The 26,399-nt window shown below is 45.7% G+C and overlaps 1 protein-coding gene across 1 annotated transcript in view; it reads right to left on the reverse strand.

Moving 5' to 3' along the window:
• Nucleotides 1–26,399, reverse strand: part of ENTPD6 (ectonucleoside triphosphate diphosphohydrolase 6) — a 757,555-nt gene that overhangs the window by 223,842 nt on the left and 507,314 nt on the right. Inside the window, exon 10 of the mRNA XM_069606885.1 lies at nucleotides 22,980–23,120. Within this exon, the coding sequence (XP_069462986.1) occupies nucleotides 22,980–23,120 (141 nt within the window). The remainder of the gene's footprint in view (nucleotides 1–22,979; nucleotides 23,121–26,399) is intronic.

The following is a 26,399-nucleotide window of genomic DNA, read 5'->3' on the forward strand; positions in this document are numbered from 1 at the left end:
GACAAACTCTTCCTGGAGGAGAAGCATGGAAGATTTCCCTCCAACATGACAACCGATTCATCAATGCCTGCAGCGACAGAGCGATGCACGCCGCACACGCGTCCCAGCAGTGGTCGGGACTCAGGCATTCAAGAGGGCATGGAGGACCAAGGCCGGAAACGAGCAGTCGCAGGAAGCACATCTGATGAATTCTCCTGCCGGCGAGGTAGGTGAGGCACCTAAGATAGGTGAAGAAAAGAAAATATAAAACAATGGGGAGCAAGCAGAAAGTTAGAAAAGTCTCCATGCCTAGCTACCAGGTATAATACTGTCAGTGCGGAAAAAAGGACTGAGGTGAGGTGCCAGAGGGCAGGGCCTCGCGGGACAGAGGGGGACATTTGCCGTGCCACGACGTGCTATACTAAATTTAAAGGGGAAGCTCACATTTTCACTGCCAAAGGTTCCAGTACTGCCCTCATGTTGGGAGACGCCGACAAGGATGGAGGAAAGGGGACGGGACAGATGAGTATTCTCTGTAGGGATGGGTCTCTTCCCAGTTACTTCCATTATTCCCTGATGTCCAATAATGCGAAGATTAGTACTAGGTGCTGTGATAAGGCTGAGCAATGAGACACATGGCACTGTACAGATGTGGTCCAACAACTCACTTTACTGATTATGTCTTACCGGAAGGCGTTGGGCCAAACACCTACAGGATCTAGGGCACAATCCACAAGCTAGAAGGGTGTTTCTAAAGTAAACAGTGTCAGGGATGGGTCAACACAAAGTGGGACTGTGCCTCGGTTGTCCAACACTTTTGGAGATCAATGTCAAAAAGGGTATCACACTTGTGTTGTACATTTGTTGTTCTGGTGGCATCTCACACTGCCTCTCACGAATCTGTTTGGTGGAGGCAATATCAAGAGCCGATCCACAAGACCCTTGAGGAGTGAACACTCTATGGCCTTCTGGATTTTCTCCCTGTACCACGATATGGCTTCCCGTGATTTACGTGGTACAGGGACAGTGCAAAGTACTGACAGGGGAGAGTGGCAGATAGGGGCCCATAGCAGTTGGGTATCCATACAAGTTGGAGGTGACAGACTGGCACTATGTGGTAGAAACCAACAGGAGGGCTTGAATGCATCCAAGTGGCGAAACTGAGGGTAGGCTGGAGGCAAACAGGACGACTGGCAAGAGAGGCAACAGAAAAGGACATACGATGAAGGAAAGCCAAAAACAGTACCAAATGAAAGTCAGGAGCAAGGGAACAAAAAGGAGCACCAACAGACTAAAAGCAAGGGACTGGGGCAGGAAGCTGGATTCCGGACACAGAAACAACAGGGTGTGCAGCATCCGGAGCGTTAAGATGCACTAAATGAAAGGGAAGCCTGGATTTTAAAGGCTAACAGTGTACAGCTATGGGGTCGTGTGCCATAGCGACCAGGAACATCTGTTTCACTCTGTATGCTTGCTGCTAAGGAGTGGGGACATTGCAGCAGCGCGACCGAACAAACATGGCGACTGCCATGGTCCTTGCAGATCCCCTGCTTGGGATGCGGTCAGTACTCCACTGCTGGCATCGGGCCAGTCTCCCTCACCGGGGCATTCCCAGAGGGGAATGCCAGCGAGGATAGAGTATCTACTCAGCATGAGAATGTCTAAATCAATCTGAACTTACTCTTATAAATCCTTATCCTTCTTGGAACACACTGTTCTACAAAGCAATGTTCAAATTTAGTGGCCAACAGAAAGTTCCGAAACGGAATCTTAAGTATTTTAGCCACCTGGCCTGCCTAGTCTTTCACTATAAAAGTCCCCATCCTCGGCCCACCAAAATAGTTCCCAAAATCCTAAACCCAAAATGTATAGCCCTAAACTAACAAAGAAAAACAAAACTGCTCCTGGGAAGTCTCTCGGGCTGTATGCATAGTCTTGACTCTTCCAGTCTTCCTTCTTTCACCGCTCTCTGAAGGCATATTTCTGGTATCAGTTTTCCTTGCATTAGGCGTCTTCTCTTTGGCTTTTTTTCAATGTGCATCAGGTCTCTACCTTGAGTTTTAACAACATTGACAGTAGGTCACTTGCAGACCTTGGGTTCCACAGCATTTAGAGCAGTTTTCCCAATACCTTGAGTTTCAACAGCTTTCACAATAGGCCTCTCGCAGACTTTGGGTTTCAATAGCAGTCACAGCAGATCTCGCTCAGACTGTGGGTTTCAGCAGCATATAGCATTGGTAGCCCCCCCCCCCCCTTATTCGCAGTCCTTCAGGCAGACTATATTATGTCACCCTCCTGCCACGGGTGTCCCTGGTTAAGGAGGTGCTTCACCTTCAGGCCTCCTTGGCACAAGACCATCCACTTGGTCTAACTTTTTTAGCAGAAGCCGTCCTCTAGCTGTTACGGACTATGACTTGGCCCTCTCCATTGTAGCTGTTGCAAGTTGGACAAGATGTGGACCCACTTTTCCTGGTAGCATGGATCCTGTGTATCCAGGGATGGTTTTAAAGAGTACTGGCTCCCTTCCAAACTACTTCTCGCTCTTCTCCTTTTCCACCTCTTTTATTGGGGTACCTGGAGACTGTTCCTGGGTGGTAGAGGTGGATGGTATAAATCAAAATAACAGTGCTTTGGGGAATAGGTAGTTTTGGCCCTTCGAATTGGCTGGGGGCATCTTGAATTAGTTTCCGAATATTAGATTAGTTCCTTGCTTTTACTTCCCCTAACCAATATTTCAATCCCTGTGCTGGTCATGCTCTGAAATAAGAGATTTCCCTCACCTGTTCTTTCGATACAAAGTTCTTTTTGCTATTTCCAAATGGGACTATCAGATTCAGTTTGATACTGTGTCCCTTATAAAACTTGACTGCATAAAGACTGTTGGAGACCACTGTGTGTTAAATCGAGCCTAGCTGTGTCATTGGCATACAATAATGCCCCATATTTCATCCCATTTATAACCGGGGGATTAGTCTTCATTAAAGAATTGTATGGGTCAAAGTCTGATAAAAACAGAATAAAGAATAGTTGGGCTAGCAAACACCCTTGTCTGACCCCTTTATTAGTAGGGAACTCCCCGGAATAACTCGCCAGGCCTGCACATCTTACAAAAGCCAAAGTTTCTGTGTATAAAAGCTGCATTATTATTATTTATTTATTTATTTGTATTTGGCACAAAGCACCTTTACAAATTTACGAACAAACACAACGAAAGTGTACATAAAGCTGCATTAGCTGGAGTAATCTGCAGGCACCCCCAGCATGTTCAGCTTTTCCACAGAATTACCCCATCTATTAATGAATTCGATAGATCTAAAAATACGAGGTCATATCCCTCCCTAATCTTAATATATTTTTCAATAATAATTTTCAAAAAGTAACAGATCCAGCGTGCTATATCCTTTTCGGAAACCCGCCTGTGTTTCGGGGAGCATCTTATTAATCTCAGCCCATTCTTCTAATTTTGTCAAAATGCATTTTGTAAATAGTTTGCTCGTACTATCAAGCAAAGAGATGGGCCAATAAGAATGTGGATCACTGCATGAGCCTTTTTTTATATCGGGACAATTAAACTCTTTTCCATGCCACCGGGAGTATTTGAGAACTCAGTATCGCATTAAAAACCCTTGAAAGGGTGGAATCCCACCACACAGGGAACCCCTTGATGACCTCGATATTGATGCCATCTGGACCTGGTGCTTTACTGCCCCTACCTGCCATCAATGAGGCAGTAATCGCTTCTTCTGAAAATTGTGGGCTAAAATTGGCAGCTCCAAGTCCCATCGAAGGCACCCCATCCTGTGATGGGCTAAATCAAAACCCAGAAAAATGAGAGCTCCATTCTTTCAGGCTAAATCAGATTAGTTTAATTATTGGTACTGGGTTTTGACCCTTTAGCTACCATCCTCCAAAATCCCTGCCCAAACTGTCCTAACGTTTTTCTATGTGGTCTGCTTTTTTCCTTTTACATAGGCTTTTGTACCCCAGCCTTAAAGCATAAGAGTTTGCCTGCCTTCAGCAACCTGGTGCGGGTTTCCTCATAATCTCCAATTTGCTGCCCTACACTCAGGGTCAAACCACGGTGCGTCAACTCTTCGCAACATGGTTCTTGGTGCACAGACTTGTCTCTGTTTAAGAGCCTAAACTAATCTCTGTGCTAACAGCTGAAAAGTGTCAATTAGTTTCAGGGTTGATGCCGAAGATGCGATTTTGAAAGGAGCCGAAGTCCGGGCTCCAAAGGAGCAGCGCAGAAATGTAAAGCACGAATGCCCCTGAATTCAAAGAGGCTGATGCCGTGAATACTAATAGGAGGACAGCTCAGAGTGGTGCTCTGCCAAGGTCAAAGGTGCCAACAGCACCAGCTTTTCAATTTCCCTCTGGGGCCCCAGCTTTGACGTGTGAAAGCAGTGTACAGAGCTCTGAGTACTGTCTTTTTAGTAGGAATTGTCTGCTACATGCTTTCAGGTGCCTGTCCAAAATGATAGAGCACAGCAATTCCTCAAGATTTCCATTCTTCAAGTGTTGATTACATGGGGAAGGATGGTCTCCTACTTGCTCCTAAGCTTTCAGGAAGAGGAACGTGTTCGGAAAGATGACTCACTCCTTGAGTAGTGGTGTCTCTTTTCCTTCACTGAAAGAGTATAACCAATGCTTTGAAGATTGAACTTCAGGTTCAGAGGTGTCTCTTTTTCCTGGGGCCATCTTTGCTGATGCCCAAAAGTACCTCGCCAAGCACCCCATCACCGGCTTAGTTGTCATTGTCCGACATGTCCGACATGATCCGTACTCTCCCGATTTTGCAAGACAAAATTGACTCAAGGTGTGCCAATCAATCAGTGACCAACAGAGCGGTGACACCCATCAAACCCTAATTTAGGGGGACGACATTTTGTGAATTGTTTTTAATAAAATAATTTTAATGATTTTGAAAACAAGAAAAACATTTGCCATTATACCCAAACATTGTTTAGTACTCCCTCATGGTCTCATCACCATTTGTAGCTTCGCAGGACAGCATTATGACAACGGCAATTAAGGGTCTTTCTTTAATGTTCCCAATTAGTCAATAGTCCTTCACCCTAACCCTCTCCCAATGACCCATGAAACCTTAACATATCTCCCTCCAGTTCCAACCTAGCCACTGTAATGAAGGCATGGTATCAAAGTAAAACAGACAAGTTATCACAGTTCAAGGGCGTTTATTAAACTGTAAAAATGGGTGAGATAAATGCTTAATCTAAACCTAAATCTAAGATGGGAGCAAGCTATGACCATCAAAAAATCATAATATGGTCCTAGTGGAGCAGAGTCAAAATAAACAGGGCCTATACAAAAAAAAACAATTGCCAATCCTTAGCCGCTATCCTACAAAAGAGTGTAGGATAATGTTCACAAGAAAAGAAAGAAGTGCTCACAAAATGTTAAGTCAGGATGTTACGGCCGAGGTCTCCCTTCCCCATGTTTTTAGCACGGGACAAGGCGGGACTCGAGGATAGCACACTCCCGGGCTTCTCTGGCATGAGATTACAGTTCCTTTTCTCAATATCAGGACCTTCTGTGCCCAAGTCTCTTTCAAGCAAAGTCTCTTGCTTTAGAGGGCCTGATATGCCATTCACAACAAAACAAAAGTTCCTTCTGTTAAACTTTGTCGGGTGATTCTCTTCACCCTTGGATCCCATCAGCCGGGCTACGATCCTTCTCTCAATGTTAGCCTCCTTCAGTCGGGCACAGACCAACCACTCACTGTGGCCATCCCTTAGTCGGGTTCATACTTGTCGTCACAATGTTCACGGGTGTATTACTGCTCACCCTAATTCGCAGGTATCCCTCAGTCGGGTTCACAGTTGCCGCCACAATGTGCCAAAGACTTTCGACTGTACAAGGGGTTTGGCTTGACCGTCGTATGACCACCTTGACACCTTATGCCAGCATCCCCTAAGGCCTCTTAGTACTTGTAGTTTCCACAACAACCAAAGACTTTTGACTATGCACAGGATTTAACATAACCTGCTGCAGGACCACTTCGATTTCTCAGTTCAACACATTCTCCTTGTTCAGGAGCAGGGCACCAGTCAGAGTCTTTTGAATGTGCGCCCACGTGGCGCCGGACCGCTCTAACTTCAATACCTATTTTGCTTACAAAAGACCTTTGTGCTTTTGTCTTCTTTCTTCATACAATGTTGCTCTTCGCAACCTTGAGACCAACAACAGTCCGGTCTATTATGAGTTATTTTCCAACTCACCGGCTGTGCCGAACTCTGTTGGTGTCTCCTACTTCTGGAGTCAAGGACGGTACCATGATGGCAACCGCTTCTCCCCACCCTGGCTATCAGTGCGGGAGGGTACCATGTACCGCTGACATCCTTCGCACCATTCACCAGCCGCAATTTCCGGTCTTACATTTCCCTTTTTGGAGGCTCCGCCGTTCTGGGTTGAAAAGGGCAAGGGCTATTCCCCCTTTGTCATCCTTTCAGGTCTCGCTGCCTTTCTCATCCATTTGAACTGCAGTCCTGGAATTGCTGCTTCCTCCTGCGTTTGGCCTTGCTCAGAGTGTGCTTTCGTGCATCGCCTTTTATCCCTATGGGGAAACGGAAGGGAAGTCAGGTGTGTGTAATTATCGGCAATTGCCTGACTCTGCCTGGCCCTTGTATTGGGACATGTCAGGTATACGGATGTGGTGTTAGTCCGTTGTCTTTCTTGGTAATCAGTCTGAGAAAGTGTTAGTGTCAAGAAAAGGGGGGGTTAGTTTCGAAGCAGGATGGGGATAAGGTGTCATAAGTGTTGCATTTCCACTCCCCGAAGAACCCTCACCCGGGTGATCCTCCAGCACTGGTCCACCCCCAGGAACTGTATCCAATAGCCATGCCCTGGACACGTGGATGACAGTTCCCCGGGGACTATCGAGTGAGACACCTTCAGGTTTCTCACACCACGTACTTCCCATCTCAACCGTATCTAGTGTGCATCTTGTAATTTGTCCCGTATCTTCCCAGGCTTCATCAGACATCCCCCTCTGCTTGTATACTCATTTTTGAAATCCCAGTTAATGTCCACTCCACCTCTTCAGTCTGCATTTTCGTAATTGTCTGCAGCCCCCAATGTCATTGGTATATCCCTCTGTACTGTAACCAGGTCTCAAAACGTTCTCTCGCCATTAGCTGATGGCTAGCGATTACTGACTATACAAGCGGATGCATCTGATATTGGTTGTAGGTGACTAATTGTCAGTTTAAGCCCACATATGACACCTCTACTTTGACATCTGGATACTATTTAGATTGCCAGCCACTTATGCGCTGCATTTACTCTGCTAGTTAAGTGGGTCTCACTATTATATACATTGGGCCTTAGAGGATGCAATGGTCACCTAGTAAGAAACTGACTTTTAGAAGGGATGCTTACTCCCACCACATAGACTATATTCTCACTGAGATCTCAAGTTGGTCTTTTATGAATTCCCTTCTCAGTAATCAAATGTGTGTAAAGGTATTATAAAAGCATAAAAATGTCAGTTTGTGCAAAAACACCTGCGAAAAAGGCAGTTTTTGCAATGGATTTCAAAATCTGCATTTTTTTTAAGAATTAAAAAATGGCCACAAAATGTGGGGGAAAAGGAGAGAGAGAGAGAGAGGGTGACCGGTGGGCAAGGGGAGAGACGTAGACGAGAGAAGGGGAAAGTTGGGACAAAAAGAAGAGTGCAGTGGGAAGAACATTGAGCCAGAGGGAGCAGTAGGTCAGAAAGAGAGGGTGCAGTGGGCCAGAGTTAGAGCAGCTTGCCCTCTTTTAAATAAAAGATAAACCGCAAACATTCTCCAATAAATAACAAATCTGTTCTGCAAAATTTGCTTTTAGGTCCAATTTCATGCCATAATATCCCAGAGGGTCTGTTTACAAACAGCAGTGGCAATCAATGATCCTTATTAAATCATTATATTATTAGGCCAACCAATAACAGAAGGTACCTAAAATGCGCTGAAGTGGATTATGCTGTAATTGTTCTTTTAATGTTACACACTGTTTTGCCAATTGTGGAAATGTGTTTCCGAGGAGGATTTAAAGACACATCTATTGAATCTATGTATCAAGAATTGGTGACTGCAATCCCACCATTTGTTACATAACCTGTCAAAGATAAAAACGCAATTGTGTTTTCCCGGTATTCTTGGTACAATAAACTGCCACATCGACCTGGGTATGGTATCCCCAGTTTCACAACAGCAGTTGTCTGCAGTAAAGACATACACCCGTACATAGACACTGACAATTAGATACTTTTATGCGTTGAGTGGAAAACATTGTGCTGATAACCATCTACATGCCTCATGTCTATAATCTGTTCATTTGTAGATGTGCATTAATTGTTTGAAATAAAATCCCTCCTAGACAGAAAACATTAGGCAACACCCCATGGTGTTAAAGAGTGAACATCTCTTCTCCCTCCAAGGATTATAACTACAGCTAGGAGTCTTTTCTGGGATGCCAAGAAGGCAAAATCATGCATCTGCAAGACATCAAAAAGGCTTCAACATGTCTCCTTTTTCTGAACCGATTGAAACTCAGTTCTCTAGGCTTACCCGCTCTTCACTGGCCATCTTTCACAAAAATAATTCAGTTCAAGGCAGACTGATCATACACAAAGTGATTCATGGTTTGGTCCTAAAAGCCTCATCTCCAAATACAGCTCCACCCGGCAACAGCCTTCCAGGAACAAGCAAATGTAAGAATTCTCTATAAATGTATAAAGGAAGAAAAAGAAAAAGAAAAAATAGAATAATAGCCCTAGAACGTTCTCCTAACATGTACCAAGCTGTCGAACAGTCTCCCATCTTCTCTAAATCTGGATTGTCACCTGCCAAAATTCAGGAAAACCTGCCAGGCCAGTTTTTACCAGAACACTCTGTACTTTTGCTGTCTATCCTTTCAAACAACTACTGAGTCTGCTCGTTCAATGAGGAGACCAGCAAGCAGTGCTCCAGATAGAATTTTGGCGTGAGAGTATTTTACTCCCAATCTTTTGAATTAGAGAGTAAATCCAATTTCAAAAGAGTAAAAATGAGTTTCCTCCTTCGCAAGAGAGTAAAAAAGCATCTGACAACTATCCAATTTGTGTGTAAAATTAAAACAGTGCTTGAAAACATTAGTGTAAAAAAAATAGTGACAATGAATACTGCCCAGATTCATCTTCATTATACCTGGATACTAAATGTCTGTTAAAAACTACGATGCCAGCTAGTTACATCTTAGATCAAGTACCTCGGTGTACCAGCATCACTTCTCTGCCTCTTGGGCCTACTGTTGCTGCCTAGCACTACCTGCTTGACGGACATGCCATGTTTTTCAACAGCAGGATTATTGACCCACTGAGCTACCTTATCCCAACAGGCTGTTCACTCAGAAAGGTACATAGGGTTAGGGCACTGGCAGTTCCATCCATGTGAGACTTTCCTGACATAACTGGCTTGTCAAAAGCTCTCAGGCTCGTTGGAGTACTCTACTTGAGTTAGGAGATTCATAATGTGGCTTTGAAATATGCTAGATTTCGGGCAGTGGGACTCAGTAATCGGTCATGGGAGAAGCAGAGGTTTTTTAAAAGCGCAAGACCGAATAGGAGGTATTGAAGTATATGACAGCTGTGCCAACTTCTCACACTGTTCGCCAGTGTGCATCACACCAACTCAGGAGCATGGTGGGAAGGATCTACGTGAAAATACCAAATAATTTACTGTGAGGTTGAAAATCTTGCATATAAAACAATACATTTTCTGTATTTCTAAAGCGGTGAAAGACCCTCCCCCCAAACCCACCACATCCCCCCACTATATTAAATACCCCTCCCCAAACCCCCCACCCCCATCTCTTTTTCAGGAGAAATGTGTTTTCCATGCTAGGGTTTCTACCTTGCAGTAATGGGATTTAATATTTTGTAGTGTTACAGGTGGGAAGAGCTCAGACACTGTTCTTGCTCAGTACTTTAGCTCGCTGCAGAAAATGCCAACACATGTTCGTGCTTTGTCATTACAGCAGCTCTGTTAAGAAATTCAGGTACCGTCCCAAAATAAAGCAGTCCTGCTAAGAAATGTAGGCATGATGCAATCAGCCCTGCTGTGAAGAACTTGCATTGTGCCATGGCGTGCATATAGCAGCTCTGCTGATAAATAGGCTACTTTGCCTGAATATACATCAGTCATGTTGAGAGGTACCAGTACATTCCGTGCCAATGAAAATATATACAGCCCTGCTTCTACCTGCATTCTTTCTACTGGCTTGCGGTGGGTGGGTGTTTGGTCAAAAAGGGAGTTAAAGTAAAGTCCTGGCCACATGCCCAGCTATTCCTTGCTCTCCAAGACAACAAACTAAGTACAGTGCCCTTTCATGCATGTGCATGCATGTGAACACATGCAATCAAAAAACACATCTTCATCTAGAACACCAAAAGCCTTTCCTTCTCACAAATACCAAAAAACTGCTTGCCGTCAGGCTCTCCAAAAACGTTGACATCAAGCACCCCAAGCCATTAAATGCAATTGATGTGCATCTGTGATGAAAAGAAAAAGAAAATAAATGTATGAAATATCCATGCTGCTACAAACGCGCTGCCTCTATTAAAGCTAATCTTTCGCATCCAGATGATAGCATTATGAGATGCAGAGAAGGATTCACCTTGACAGTTTATTTAGTCACAGCCCTGCCAGCATGGGTACCGGCATAAACAAAAAAGCTGGTCATCTTTCCGGATATCCCTCATCCAAGAGAAGTAGTAGCTGAGGGCCTGCACCAGGCTCAGCCAATCAAATCGCTCCTCTGACTTGGAAGCATGAGGTGGAAGAAAAAACACTAAGAAGGACCTACTAAGAGAGAAGAAAATCTGAGACAAACAGGAGGAAGGAAGGTCTCACTCTCAAGATCACCCTTCTCTTTGGAGAAAATCAAATAGGGATGTTTAACTGACAATGCTGGGGCCTCAATCATCCGTGTAAGAGAAGTGATTGCAACCAGCTAAATCACCTTAGGTGTGAGCAATCTAACAGAACTCAAATGAAGCGCCCATAAGAAATGTTAACACTAAATTCAAATCCCACATAATTTGACTTCAGGGAGGGCCTCAGAGCATAGAGGAACACATCTAGGATATTGTCCGCCAAGTCCCACTCCTTGTATCTCAACCTCTCAGCAGCCAAGCATGAAGTTTCAGACTGCTGAGGTTTGGGTGGAGGACCCACCCATCCTATTTAGGGAGCAGATCCACTCTCCTAGGAAGGCGTCAGGGAGGGCAGATGAACATGTATACCATGTTCTCCGAGCCAAGTCTGGAGCGATCAAGATCAACATGGACCAGAACAGGCGCAATTGGAGGGAATGCACACTGGAGGATGAAAAACCAGTTGACCGTCAGTGCGTCTCCCAGAGCACCTTAGAGCAGAGCAACTTGTACTCCCTCTTCACCCTGGACGAAGAGGTACATCTGAGGAGCTCCCCAACGGGAGAAATTCTCCTCCAGAACGCCCTGGCCTAGTACCCCTGTGTGGAGGGGCCTAATACCCCTGTGTGGAGGTGTAAGTCTGTCTGCTCAGGACATCCACTGTTATGTTTTCCTTCCAGACAAGGTGGGCCACCATCAGAGACACGTCATTAACCAGAGCCTAGAACCACAGTTGCTTTGCTTCACTGAATACGGGAAAGGGCCCCACACCACCTCGTTTGTTGAGGGAGTGCATGGCTGTGTTACCCGACAAGACAGCATAGACTCTCCTTGTACAGAGGGGAGGAAGCAAACAAGGCGAGCCTCAAAGCCCTCAATTCCAGCAAGATATGTCCTGTGACTGAGTGTGACCTCAGTTCGCTCGCCATCAGATCCAGCAGACCACCATCACTTGAGATTAGGGTTTCTGTAGCAATGCACCCTTTAACTGGTTGTCTCATAAAGACCACCAAGCAAGGTCTTGAGAAACTAGATGCAATACCTGCCGAAGATCTGACATGCTGCCTCAAAATGTAGACCACAGGCAACGGAAGAGCCACTAAAGGCCTCATGCACAATAGGGGTTCTGGGAGGAGGCCATGAGACCCAGGAGGGGCAGGAAGGCTGAGGCTGGTACTTGCACCATGCAAGAGATGTTTTCCACTCAGTGCTCGGGTGGGAAGGCTCTGCCCAGGAGACTGTCCAAGACTGCTGAGATGAATAGGAGTGACTGGCACGGCGAAACCTGAGACAATTTGAAGTTCAGGGAAAACCCCAAGCTTTGCAAGATTGAATGTGGGGAACAGATATGCTGAGGCCTGGACTGGGGAGCGCGCTTGGACGAGTCAATCATCCATGTAGGGGAAGACCTGAATGCCTTCCCTCCTGAGGTGAGCTATTACCACTGCCAGCAGCTTGGAGTCAAAGAAAGAACAAACGGGCTTTTAACTGATAAAAAATACATCCTGTACTTCCCATGCGTAGGCACATGGAAGTAAGGTCAAGTGACACCAACCAGTCTTGCAGATCAAGGGCTTAGAGGATCTGACTTAGTGAAGTTTGTAATTTGTCCTTGTGCAGGAACAGATTCAACAGTTCCAGATCCATGACAGGACATGAAAGGACAGGACACAAGCCCATGTCTGCCCATGGAACCAGAAAATAAGTAGACTACCACCCTTTTCCTCCTTCTGAGCATGGTAGCAGTTCCAATGCATTCTTTATCAGAAGCTGTCAGGCTTTGTCCAAGAGGAGAGAGTTGGAGGCAGAGTGGAATGAAGAGGGGGTGTGGTCTGGAGTGCGTTGAATGAAAGGGAGACAATAACCCTTTGAACAGCACGTAAATCCCAGACGGTTTGCAGAACCATTCCGAGCTCAACAAAGAAATTCTCAGTTCCACTGGTGAATGACATTAACTTTACAAGGACTTTGTCCCTTGGGTGGGTGAGGGGACTGAGGCAGAGGCGATACTGTCTCTCTGATCACCTCTACCTCTCCCCCTAGTGAAATGGGGACTTGGTTGTTTACCAAGTGCAGGTTGGCCCTTCCCCAAGGGCGATAGGAAGTGGACAACCTGCGGCTGCCAACGGCAGTTGCTGAACAGCCATGCCCAAAGACTTGGCTGTTATCTTAGAGGACTGAAGCGTCTGCAAAGGCTTGTCAGCTTTAACTGCGAAAAGGTTATGCCCGTCGAAGTACATACAAAGGCAGTTTACTTGAACATCTTGTGCAAACCTGTATATTGACGTATCGGTTGCCATAATATGACCCATGCAGTCAGTCACAACCGGACATGATGTTACAACCAGCACAAGGGTGGAGGAACTAACCTGTATCCGTGTGGAGAGTCCTCTGGATGGTTGTGGTTGATGTGGAACTGCCCCTTATTACTTCCTATGAGCCCCTCCTCCCCCTAGTGTAAGAAGGGCTGACAGAGGAATCAGCAAGGGCCATGCCCCTAAATGGGGAAAACCCCAATAAAGGGGAAAAAACCCAAAGGTCTGTAGAGCAGCGGAATACGTGTCCACAGATATCTAGATTGACGATAACTAGCAGGTAGAAAAACGTAGAATAGGCTTCAGCTCTTCTCTGGAGCGGTCGGAGCCATGGAGTGTTCTGACTGCACAGTAGTCTTAACTCTGAGCTAGGTGCGAAACAACTGCTGAGGGCTCAGCACAAAGCTGGAGACAAGACAAGCTGAGGCAGAGTCAGCGGAAAGAGGTGGCAAGAGCGAGCTCAAGGATAAATCCTGGAACCAGCAATGAAATGCAGAGCTGCAAGTAAAGGCAGAAAGCTGCAGCAGAGCTGAACCAATGCCGGCGGAAGACAAGAGGACAGCTCTGGGGTAACACGGAAAAAGGCAGACAAGAGCAGCAGAGCGGCAAGATAACAAAAGGCGAAAGGCAGCAGAGGAAAGTCAGAACGGCAGATCCGAAAGGTAAGAATACGCCAGAATGCCGCAATGGGAGAAAAGAAGGTGCGAAGCGCCACGGAGAAAAAAGAAAGGGAAGGAAGAAACCAGAAGAAGAATCACGGCACCGCAAGGGAAGCGGAGCTGGTAGCAGGTGAAAAGAGTCAACGGAAGGCAAGCGTTAAGACTTCAGAAGGCATGAAGCAACGAAGCCGAGTCCTAAAGTACAGAGTGATGATGAAGCATCAGGAGAAACGGGCACCATCTTGAGGGAAGATCAGAAAGCTGCTGACAGTTTTGGAGAGTGAACCAACCTGTGGCCAACCTAGGTGGTGCAGCATGACAATGTGGATGGTTGATCCTCCACTTGTGCCATATGGACCAGGAATTAGTCATGGTCTTAACAGTATGCCCTCTTCTAGGTTTCCATGGGCCCGGTTTCGAAGGGTGCAGTCTATGAAAAGGTTGTAGAAGTTGGGGAGCGTAGACTGAGAAGGATGGTCCCCAAATCCGTTCGGCTGGACTGTAACCTTTCCAGTCTAGCAGGTATTGCAGCCGTCCGCGGTAATACCTGGAATCGCAAATGGCCTGAATTTCGTATTCTGGTCTGAAAGAGGTGTCTACTGGAGCTGGAGGTTGCATGTTTCGTCTGTGAAAAGGATCAGGAACATGAGGGCTTTAGCTGAGAGACATGAAACACTGGATGTATCTTCGACCAGCATTTAGGGAGTTCCAGTCTGAATGCCAAAGGACCCGCAATGTGAGCTATCTTGAATAGTCCAAAAAAGCATGGTGCCAGCTTAGATGGAACCAGGTGTCTCAGAAGAAAGCGAGATGACAACCACACTTTATCACCAATGTGCAATAAAGACGTCTGTAGACGATGAAGATCCGCTCGTTTCTTACTGGCGTCTCTGGAATCGGATAGTGCTTGTAAAGCTATGCAGTGTCCTTCCTGGATCATGTCAACGAGTAGATCCAATGAGGGGATCTTGGTATCTGTAGTAGTGCAGGTTGGGTGGAACCCATAAGCACAGAAAAACAGGCTGACCTTGATGTATGGTATGCAGTGCGTTGTTGTAAGCAAACTCGGTAAATGGAAGCAGATCCGCCCAGTTATCGTATAAAGCAGACGTAAAGCTCCTTAGATACTGCTCCAGAGAGTAGTTTAAAGGTTCAGTCTGTCCGTTGGACCCGGGGCCGATATCCAGAGGTTAGGGCCCTCTTTATTCCTAACTTCTTGCATGCTGTTGTCCAAAATACTAATGTGAACTGTGAACAACGATCTGAAAGTATTGAATCGGGCAGTCCATGAAGCCGGAGGATGGAATCAAGAAAAGCTTTGGCCATTTGGGGGGCAGTAGGGATGCGTGACAAGGCAGAAAAATGGGCTAGCTTTCTTAATGAGTCCACAGTAACCATGATTGTGGTTTTGTTGTTAGAGAGAGGTAAGTCTGATGAAATTGGTACGGATGTGCTGCCAAGGACGGGAAGGAAGAGGCGGTTGAGGGAGTTTGCCATATGGTTGCTTGCGAGGAATCTTAACTTGTTGACAGATTAGACAGGAATCTACACATGCCTTGACGTTCTTCCTGAATTCTGGCCACCAAAAAGGTCTTGAGATGTTTTCTTGGGTTACACGAATGCCTCGATGTCCAGCAGTTACACTACAGTTGCACATTTGTAGGACTTGTTGCTGCAATGTAGAGGTGGGTATGTACACACGGTCACACTTAAACAGTAAGCCTTGGTTTTTGGTCAAGCTATGCTGAAGGATAAGTTCCTTGATGTGAGGATTCTCCAGGTTCATCACCTTATGAATGTTCTTCTGAAAAGTATGTATTGTATACATAAATGAGGCATTAGGCAGGATGCGTTCCTGTAGATGGGGAGGATCCAGAGGAGCGTCCATTTGGGATAAGGCATCTACCATGTGGTTTTCAATTCCAGGAAGGAGGGTGAAAAGAAGGTTGTATTGCGAAAAGAAGTAAGCCCATCGGGCCTGCCCGCTATTCAAGCATTCATGCTGCTGTAGAACCCTTAGGTTGCGGTGGTCGTTCTCAGTGACTTGGTGGCTTGAACCTAGAAGGAGATGTCTCCATTTGGTGCAGACCTTCTTTATGGGTAGGAGCTCCTTTTCTAACACAGTATAATTCCTTTCATAAACAGTGAGTAAGAATAGTAGGCAACCAGATGTTCTTGTCCATCCCATTCTTGTTTGAGAACAGCGCTGAGTGCGAAATTTGAGTCCTCTGTTTCCAGGTAGAAATGTTTATTTTGATCTGGTAAATGTAGAATCGGGGGCCTTGGTGAACAGCTTCTTGATGTCTTGGAAGGCTTTGCTAGTGTCATGGTTCGAGCAAAACAGAACCCCCTTCTTGAGCAAGGCGGTTAGGAGGGAGATCCTCAAAGAAAAAATTGGGATAAACTTCCTGTAGAAATTTGCAAAACCCAGGAACCTTTGTATTTCTTTACCAGACACATGGGTTCCTTCCATCGCAGGATGGCCTTGACCTTGCTTGGATCCATAGCTGTTCCGTCTGCTGGCAAAACGAATCCCAGGTAAGAGATGGATGCCCGGTGGAATATACACTTCAAGTTTAGCGGAGAGATGGTTCTTCAGTAAACGCAAGAGGACTGCAGAGACATGAGCTTGATGCTCTAACAGGTTTTTGAAAAAAACCAAGACTGAATGAAGGATAAAGTCAGAAAACAAATGGTCCATAAAACGCTGAAAAACACTGGGGGCATTAGACAGGCCAAAGGGCATCACACAGCATTTGTAGTGGCCAAAGGGAGTGCTGAAGGCTGTCTTCCATTCATCACCACAGCAAATCCAGAGCAGATGGTAAGCCCCTCTTAGGTCAAGCTTAGAAAACACAGTTGCCCCTCTGACCGCTTTGAGGATGTCTGGAATCAGCGGAAGAGGGTACTGGTCTTTGACATTATCTTGTTAAGTCCCTTGTAGTCGATGTAGGTCCATAATTCTGGTGGTTCCCTTTTTTGGAACGAAGAACAGGGAGGCCCCAGCCTGGGATTTAGACTCTTATCAATCCATTCTGCAGATTGGTTTGCAAATAACTCTGCAAGACCTCTTGTTCTGGTCTGGAAAGAATGTACATTCAGCCAAATGGAATGGGGAGCCCGGGTACAAGATCGATAGCATAATCCTTGTTCCAGTGAGGAGGGAGTGTCTGGAAATCCTCTTCCAGAAACACCCGATGATGAGCATGGTATACAGGGGGAAGAGTCTGTAGTTGGTGGACGGCAGCTACTTCGTTCTTGTTTTCCTGGAATTCTTGAGAAAGAAAACCTGTGTACCCATCTTGTAGACAGTGGGGTAGACAGTATTTGGAACCAAGAAACATAGCTCCGGCTGTCCAATTAATGAACGGATTGTGTTGGTGAAGCCATGGAAGCCCCAGAATAATAGGATAGTGGGCAGCCTTAATAAAGACAAACTGAATCTCCTCCACATGTGATGGAGTTTCATGAAAAGCTTGCAGGTTTGTTCAGAAATAGGTGCGGAAGTCAAATGTGTTCCATCAACACCTTCAACAGGAATAGGAATCTGAATCTGATGACGAGGGATGTTATGGTCCTGAGCCCACTGATCATCCAAAAATTTCTGGCAGCACCAAAATCCACGAGGGCAGGTACTTCCTGAAGAAGAAAGCCTTGGTGCTGCAGGTTTATCTTGAGTACAATCATACTCTTGTCTTGGGTAGCTTTGGCTTGGCAACAAAGAAAACCTCCTCTAGCTGCTGTTCCCTTCATAGCTGAGGTTTGGCGTTTCCAGACAGTCGCAGAGGGACAATGTGACAATCAGGTAACAGGTGTTATTTTGAGCCACAGTACATACAGAGGCCTAGGGTCTTCCGACCGCTTCTCTCTTCGGGTGTCAAAGGCAGTCTTCTTGTCAAACCAAATTGCATGGGTTCCTCGTCTGGGGTGGAATGAGAAAGTGGGAGACCCGTTGTAGGGTTCGCAGGTTCTTTTGTCTTCGTCGTTCATAGGCGCGTTCTTGATGGCGGAAATCCAGTTGTAAAACCAATACGACCATTTCCTTGAGGTTAGGGGGTCTTGTTACCCTAGACAACTCATCTCTGAGGTCTTCAGATAACCCACGCCGAAAGAGCATGATCAAGGCATCGTTTGGCCAGGCAGTTTCTGCAGCCAGATGTTTCAAGTTGGTCACGTAAATCAGGAAATCGGAAGAACCTTGTATGATATCCAGAAGCTGTTCTTGTGCAGAAATGGTCCATTCCTGGCATCCAAACATAGCTTGAAGGCTATTTGCGAAGGCTGGGTAGGGATTTGGTTGTTAGTTACAACCAATGGTGTAGCCCAAGCTAGTGCTCCTCCAGTTCAATTAGCGATTTTAAAAAACTGTCATTTGAACGATCAGTAGGGAAAAACAATGGTTTTAGAGTGAATTTGACAACACAGGCTTCCATAACTTGCTTTAGGTTTTTTGGGTTACCGTAGAATTTAACAGCCATGGATGGCGCTGGAGGAATTTCAGCTCGGGGTGGAGCAGCGGCAACCATCTGTCTCAATGTGCCGTTTTGTACTTCTTGGGTCAAATCCTGGAGAGCAGCAAGAACCGGCAGCATTTGATGATCCATTTATTTTTCTGCCTGCGTTGCTTGCTTGTTACATCCACCACAAGGGTGGAGGAACTAACCTGTATCCGTGTGGAGAGTCCTCTGGGCAGTTGTGGTTGATGTGGAGCTGTCCCTTACTACTTCCTATGAGCCCCCCGCCCCCTAGTGTAAGAAGGGGTGACAGCAAGGGCCGAGCCCTTAAATGGGAAAACGCCCAATAAAGGGGAAAAACCTCTCAGGTCAAAAGAGCAGCGGAATCCGTGTCCAGAGATGTCCATATTGAGGATGACAAGCAGGTAGAAAAATGTAGAATAGGATTCAGTTCTTCTCTGGAGGAGTTGGAGCCGTGGAGTCTTCTGACAGCGCAGGAGTCTTAACTCTGAGCTGGGTGCGAAACAACTGCTGAGGGCTCAGCACGAAGCTGGCGGAAAGGCAATCTGAGACAGAGTCAGCGGAAAGAGGTGGTGAGAGCGAGCTCAAGGTAAGTCCTGGAACCAGCAATGAAATGCGGAGCTGAAAGTATAGGCAGAAAGCTACAGCAGAGCTGAACCAATGCTGGTGGAAGGCAAGAGGGAGCTCACAGGTTACACGGAAAAAGGCACACAAGAGCAGCAGAGCTGCAAGTTAACAAAAGGTAAAAGGCAGCGGAGGAAGGTCAGAACGGCAGAGCCAAAAGTTAAGAATAGGGCAGAACGCTGCAACGGGAGAAAAGAAGGTGCAAAGCAACGCAGAGAAAAAAGAAAGGGAAGGAAGAAACCAGAAGAAGAATCACTGCACCGCGAGGGAAGCAGAGCCGGTAGCAGGAGAAATGAGTAAACGGAAAGCAAGCGTTAGTCTTCAGAAGGCAAGAAACAACGCAGGCTGCTTACCGATGCAGAGTCATAAAGTACAGAGTGGCGATGAAGCATCAGGAAAAAAAGATGCCATCCTGAGGGAAGACTAGAATGCTGCTGACAGTTTTGGAGAGTGAACCAACCTGGGGCCATCTAAGGTGGTGCATGACACCATGTGAATGGTTCCTCCTCCACTTGTGCCAGATGGACCAGGAATTAGTCATGGTCCTAACACATGAGTGCACAATCTGGCGTCAAGCATCTCTGCCATTGTGCACTATGTCCTCAAACCCTTCTCTTTGGGAGGTGTTCGGCTGCACCACTCACTGCCGACCAAAGTCCAAAGGAGAACTTTGCCAGGGCACAGAGGGTGTTAATCGCACTGTGGGCAAGGCTGCCTGAGGTAAAAACCTCCCCCCACCACACGTCCAACTTTTTACTTTCCCATATAGTTGTTTGGACCACCAAACTCTCGGGGGAGGCATGAGTGTAAAGGAAAGCCAGATACGAGAGGGCTGGGTGATGTTTCTGGGCAAACCCTGTCCACAGCCGGAACAGAGGCAGGTTTATCCCAGGCTAGCAGCAATGGGGACTCTACTGCTTTGTTGAAAGGGAAGCAGGTTATTTTTCTTGGGCACCTCATCCAGAATGTTAGGGAGCTCATGCTGGAACTTAAGCCTGGATGGATCTGACAGCCCCAAGGTGTCAACCACCTTAGCCATTAACAACTCAAAAGACGTCTGAGGCGTTTCTCAGTCAGAAATGGGAGTATAAACTCAAATTGTTTGAGGTGTTGAGAGGGGGGGTGGGATCCTTTATGCATATACTAAGGCAGTGGTCTTCAAACTTTTTTGGCCTGGGCCCCCCCTGAGCAAGGTTTGGGCAGGCCGGGCCCCTCCGAAAGTGCCAGATGGACAGTATGTAGAAATCGCTGTGAACTTTTGCGTGCGGTCACCGCACCCTACTCCCAGTACAGACCCTGGGCTCTCCCCACCCTACTCCCACCACTAACCGAATTCATACCGCCCCCATCCTGCTCCCACCACAGTCCCATAACACAAGCATACACACATCCATACACATTTAAATAAAAAATAAATTGCCATAAACGTACCTTCTGCAGGGGCGTGCGCGTGGTTGCTAAAATGCCCTGCTCCAGGTTGCTCTGCCCGTATGTACGGGAGGCGCAGGAGCATCCCCTTGCACATACATACATGCAGTGCCCCAGCCAGCATTTTCAATGAGCTATGCAAGAACGGTGAAGCAAAACACCCCCAGCGTTGCATGGCTCAGTGATCATGTGCGGCTGGGGAAATGAACTGTCAAAGGCAAACAGTGTTTCCCTTAGTTCAGCCAGCCCAGGAGCACTCCCTCAGCTGGAAAAAGCAGCTGAGGGAGTGCTCAGTGTTTCACTAGGCTGGCTCCTCAGCTCCTACATAATGGGTGAGGTGGCCAGTGGGTGGACGTCCCCACACCCATTATGGAGGAGCCGGCAGGCTTGGACTGGCCTATAGGGCAATAGGGCGATGACCGTACCAAAAATGCAAAATGCTAGTGTAGGCCAGTCAAAATGGGCCACTGTTTTGGCCAATGTGGGCCAGTTTGAGGAGTTACTTCACTATACAGCTAGTAGTTTTGACCACTGTTGCTGAATAAATATTCTTTAAATATCACAATTTGTTTACATTTGAACAAAAAACACCCCCTTGGGTACTATTCAAACAGTCTGTGACCAAAGGACTGAATATCCATTTGCAACTGCTGGCCATTTTTTAATTGGTGCCTAAGACCGTTTTATGGGCCAGTCTGACCATGTGAGCCGCCCCTGTCCATTTCCTCCAAACTAAAAAAAAAAAAAAAAAAAAAAAAAAAACTTTTTTTGTTTTACATTTCATGCGGGGCGCGCCCCATAGTTTGAAGGCCTTTGTACTAAGGGAATGTCCCCGAATTAAAAACTTCTGGTGCAAATATTGTAATAAGCAATCTCGGGTTCTCCACCGTACCGTACCAATGGACCCTACAATACTCCTATTGGGCATGCCTGATGAGAACACTGCTAACAAGTGGGAGGGGTCACTTCTGTCCACCGCTGCCGCCCTGATAAAGCACAATATCGCCCAAAAATGGGGCGTCCCTAAATGTCCAGCCTTTGACCAATGGATCGCCAATATAGACATGTGTACCGCCACGGAACATAGAGAAGATGCGGCTAGAGGCTGCCCAACAAAAGCTGAGAAAATTTGGGGATAATGGCAGGAGATGGACAAATAAGGGACTGAATAGAATGATGATGTAAAGTGCCCACGTGAGGTGTATACTGTTGATTGATCACAGGGTGATATCCTATGAGATCAATATGTGCGATGTTAGATTTGTAACCAAATGTATGTTCTGTATTTGTGCTTTTGTTTCTTGTTATTATTAAAACAATAAACATTTTATTAAAAAAAAGAAATGGAGATCTGCAGCCAAGCTGACACAGTCTATACCTTTCGTACCAATCTTCAGCCGATTTTACACATTCACCCACACACAAGGCATGCACCAGCGCAGAGGTGTCGACACCCGAATGCAGAACCTGATGCGGACACACCCATTGGAGCCAGGCCCAGGCCCCTAGATGCAGTCACTGTCTACAGAGGGTTCTCTGCTGGCCGGCACAGCCGCATTGGGCCGCAAGGCATGGGCGGCGCTATCGGGTCTGTGGCCGTCGGCACCGGGGTCTTGGCTAAGATGTCAGGCATCTTCAACCATGAAAGCCTCCCATTCCTCTGGAGTAGAGGATTGGGTTGTAAATGGTATCACTGCAGCCATTTCCAGGGAGTCTCTTTATCAGTGACTCCTCTTCGAGGATGAAGAAAAATGATGCTGGCAGGAACTGCTCGGCGAGAGGGGTCTCTTGTGGCGAGTTTTCTTCTTCTCCTTTCATACTGGAGATATGTCCTTCACCCGCCCTCTTCGACCCCGTCCGAAATCACTTGGATTCACTGTTCTCTTTGTCGACAATAGTATAGAGTTTTGCCACCCGTTCCCAAAGGCCCTTAGGGTGCATGGCACAACCCACCAATCTACATGTCGTGATCCTCCCCCCTAGGCCGTATAAACAAATCCTACAGGCTCGGATACTGACATTTGTCAGCCGCAATACACACAAGGCTCGAAGTCAGTGGGCATTGCAGGATGAGGCATGTCATCTAAACAAAGTAGGTAGCATGTTCCCAACAAGGACAGATGCCTGGAAAAAAGGAACTGAGGTCACAGTGCCTCAATATATATTGTCCCTGACCTGTCCGGCAAATAAAGGCATTGGATGGAGCCGACGCAGAATTGCACTGCACCCCCTGTTGGCAAATCATTTCTAAAGATCGGCTCGCTGAGATATGAGAATCATAGTTGAGGAATCCATGGGAGGAAGCAATCCATCAGAACCATATACAGTGAATTAAAAATGAATAGATGACTAACAGACCACTAGACCTACAGTGAACAGGTGAACACAACTAATATTTAACATACTAGAGAGGTTTCCCGGGTAACATACTGACGCATATACAAAGATAGAATTGAGCTAAAATGAAAATAGGTTTTTCCTTCATTAATGGAGAATTTGAGGAAAACAGAATGGTGTAATGACACCACATGCATTCTTTTGCAGCACATAATACAGAAATTAACAAAACGTTCAGTCTTACCTATTAATTTAACATCCACAGCCAAGTCATAATAATAGGAAAAAGCATAAAACTCCAGGTTTGTTAATTCTTTTGCTTTATGCACCTTGTTGTAAAGCATTTTCTCTACTTTATTGGAACATGATTCAAAGAGTGGGTCACCTATGAAATATAAAAAAACAATTTAAAAATCATTTTATAGGATAGGAATCTGGTATAAGAGGAAGACACTGATTTATCTGAGGTCAAATGCATAACATGAACAAAAAGTTTTTCCTGAATTTTGTTCCATCTAAAGCTCACACTGCCATTCGCCAACATCCAAGACTCTGTTAAATATGCAATAATAATATCTTCAAATTACCTGAATTACTATTACACCACCTTCTTAGAATGTGCAAGCAACAAATAGCACTCCCTAAATGTTTCTTATTTCGGAAAGCTAGGGACAAATTAAGCCAAGATTGCATCAGTGAAAGGAAAAGAGCAAATTAATTTGTGCATCACTAGAGCCGCTTGGGCAACGTAGAAAAGGAAAAAATATGTTTTGTTCTAGTCCATATCATGAACAGATGTTAGACCTAGAGAAGGTTCTGTAGGAGTATTTGAATAAAGTATTTTTCTTTTTTAGATTCAATTCGCCATCCTATGAGGTACTTAGAATTCCTTTAAAAAGTGCTCCAAAAGGTGAAAAAAATATATTTTTATTAAGTTTCTCTATCCACAGGGTGTTAAAAAGAACTACATATGACCGTATTCCTATTGGATACTTGTATTTATTTGTCTCAGAAAGTAGTATCCAGTTATTTAAGTTTTTTTCAAGAGTTCAATTCTCCCGTGTTTTTCTTCTGTTCTGGTCTTTTTCATAATTTCTCAGAGTCCAGTTCATAAATCTTAGTGATTCCCATCTTTTTTTCAGGGGAGTCATAGATCAGGAAGTCCGGCGATTTTTGAATATTTACTCGTCTAGGACTATTCCTGATATTGAAGCTACAAAAAGCCTACCGGTTTCAGTGGCAAGGAGGCCACATTCATCAGGGCTGAGCGGACACTTAAAGATTGATGTGTCAACGTATGAGTAACTGGTTAGATGGTACCAGGGGATCCCACCTGCAGATGGGATGGGTTAGGGGGGGGCAAGAAAACACCATTATAATCTTTTGTCAAAGTCACAATTGTATATTTAACATTTTACAGGTACTATCATGTAGCAAAATGTATCTAGGTCTTACCTAGTTGAAGAGGTCCCCACGTGTATCCGCGTGGTTGGAAAGATTAAGTGCTGTACTTCCCAGGGAGGCATGAAACAATGGTCATGGCTTTGGAATCTGGAACAAAGGGTAATATTTGTCTTCCAACCACACGGATACGGAGACTTTATTATAGTGCTTTTCCTTCTAAGAGTCTAGTTTATTGAATTTTGTACAACTACTTGAACCTTGAGCAACAACTGGTTGCTTTCCCCCTTTCCCAGGGTAATGACACCCAATCTCTGTAAAGCTCTTCTTATATCCTCTTCTCTTTTCCTTATGTCACAATTTTCTTTCTCTTTTTCCTCTGTCCGTTGTGAGATATTCCAGTTTGCCCTTTTCCTTAGATGCAGCTCTCTCACTCAGAGTGCGTCTTAAAGTTCCTATTGCATTCGTATGTCTTTCATTAACACTTTGTTTTTCTCATCATGTGTTTAACTTCAATGTCTCTTTATATCACTAGTACAAGTATGAATAGTCTCATAATGATTACTCTTAATGTATTCAGTATTTCTTTCAGGTTTATTGTATTCAGGCTTCTCTTGTCACCAACCTTCAATTTTCTCACTCTTGCTTGTATTCACTGGGAAGAGTATGAAAAGTCCCATAACGATTTCCCTTAGGCCTCTTGGGGATCCTGTTTTCCCCTTTACCTGGGCTTGCCTTGGATAACATCACAGGGCCTTTGTATGTTCGGGGTTTGCTGCTTTCCTCATTTCTTCTGCCTCTTGCTCCTCTCCAGTGTCCCAAGCTACGTATATTCCCTTGTTACGTGTTAAATCGGATGGTAGGCAATTGGGGCTGCCCTTAGTCTCGGCATAGTTAGAGGGACTGCCGGACCACCACGGGATCTCTGTGGTGACACCACAACTATTGCCTCGTCTCTTCTTTGATCTTGCTGGACGTTCCGTATCCCATACCCTACTCTCAGCTTCCCTGCAGTTTTCAAACTAGCAGGCTTAGTCGTCTGCAGAGTCTCCTCCCCTCTGAGGTGTCGCAATGGCCTGTGGCTTCCCTGGTCAACGTATTAGTCTCGTCCTCTGCTGGCTGCAGCGTCTCTCTTTTTCAGCTTCTTCGTCCCAGTTAAATGGCAATTCCTACTTAAATAGACATTACATTTCTCGGTCACAATAATGGTAGCATCTTCTTCCCGGTCTCCATATTTAATGTCCTTCAAGTTGTCTGATATTCTGAAGTAGGCCATAAAAGAATGTGGGCGTTCCTCAGACAAACGGGAGTCCTTGTCCCCACAAGGGAGTCTCTCCTGGTGAGGTGCCACTTGTCTCGACCCCTAGGGAGGGTGTTACGGAGCAGGCTCAGCATCGTAGCCTCAGAGGGCAGAGGATGGGGGGCTCCCCTTTGGGGAGAAGCAACAAATTTCCTCGGTTTGTCATTCCACTTACATTCAGAATGTAAGGTCGGACATGGAGTAACTTCTTCCGAATTAACTTACTCCATTTCAGAAAGGTAAACATGTAAACAAAAAAAATAAATAAATAAATAAAACTTATATGCACTTTAATTTCTTTCACTCCAAAATATTTTTGCCAACATATATTGCTTTAATAATGACGAACCATGCATTTACATATGCTTTCAAGCCTTACAGCCAACAGTGGATTGTTCAGGTGTAACTTGTGTGTTCATAAGTATTTCTAAGACAGCTTTTAAGTTTTGCAAATACAAAAAGTTACACTTTTGTGTATGCATGGCTTACTTACAGAAGAAACAGCCCCCTCGACAAAACCACAACTTCATAACTCGCCTCTGGGAACACCCCCTTTCACTGGTCTTCGAGTAAGCGGTTAGAAAAGTCGAACATCTTTTTAAAATCACGAGTAGCTTACTCATGAGAAAGTTACTGCTTGTTCCACAGGCTTCCCCCAACCCCCACAGGCCACCCTTTACCTAACGGCAACCTGTCTGAAATAGTGTATGTGTGAATAGCAACAGGAGCAGCTGTTGGAGGAAGTTCAGGTGTCAGCAGAGAGCAGGTGAGAAGGTGTTTAGATAGTGGGGAGAGGATCGGGCATGGAGGTTAATTGGTTTGGCAGGACAGGGAGGTTGTGGCAGTGTCATCTGCACATTGAGCAGGCAGGGGTTCGGCGGGACAGTGTTGTCTGGGTCGTTCCCCGCACTTGCAGGAGGTTGTGGATGGATGGAGTGGCAGGATTAAAGGACCTGTGGAGAG

This window comes from Ambystoma mexicanum, chromosome 4p, assembly GCF_040938575.1.
Source record: "Ambystoma mexicanum isolate Mex_15411 chromosome 4p, UKY_AmexF1_1, whole genome shotgun sequence".
NCBI classification, from domain to species: Eukaryota; Metazoa; Chordata; class Amphibia; order Caudata; family Ambystomatidae; genus Ambystoma; species Ambystoma mexicanum.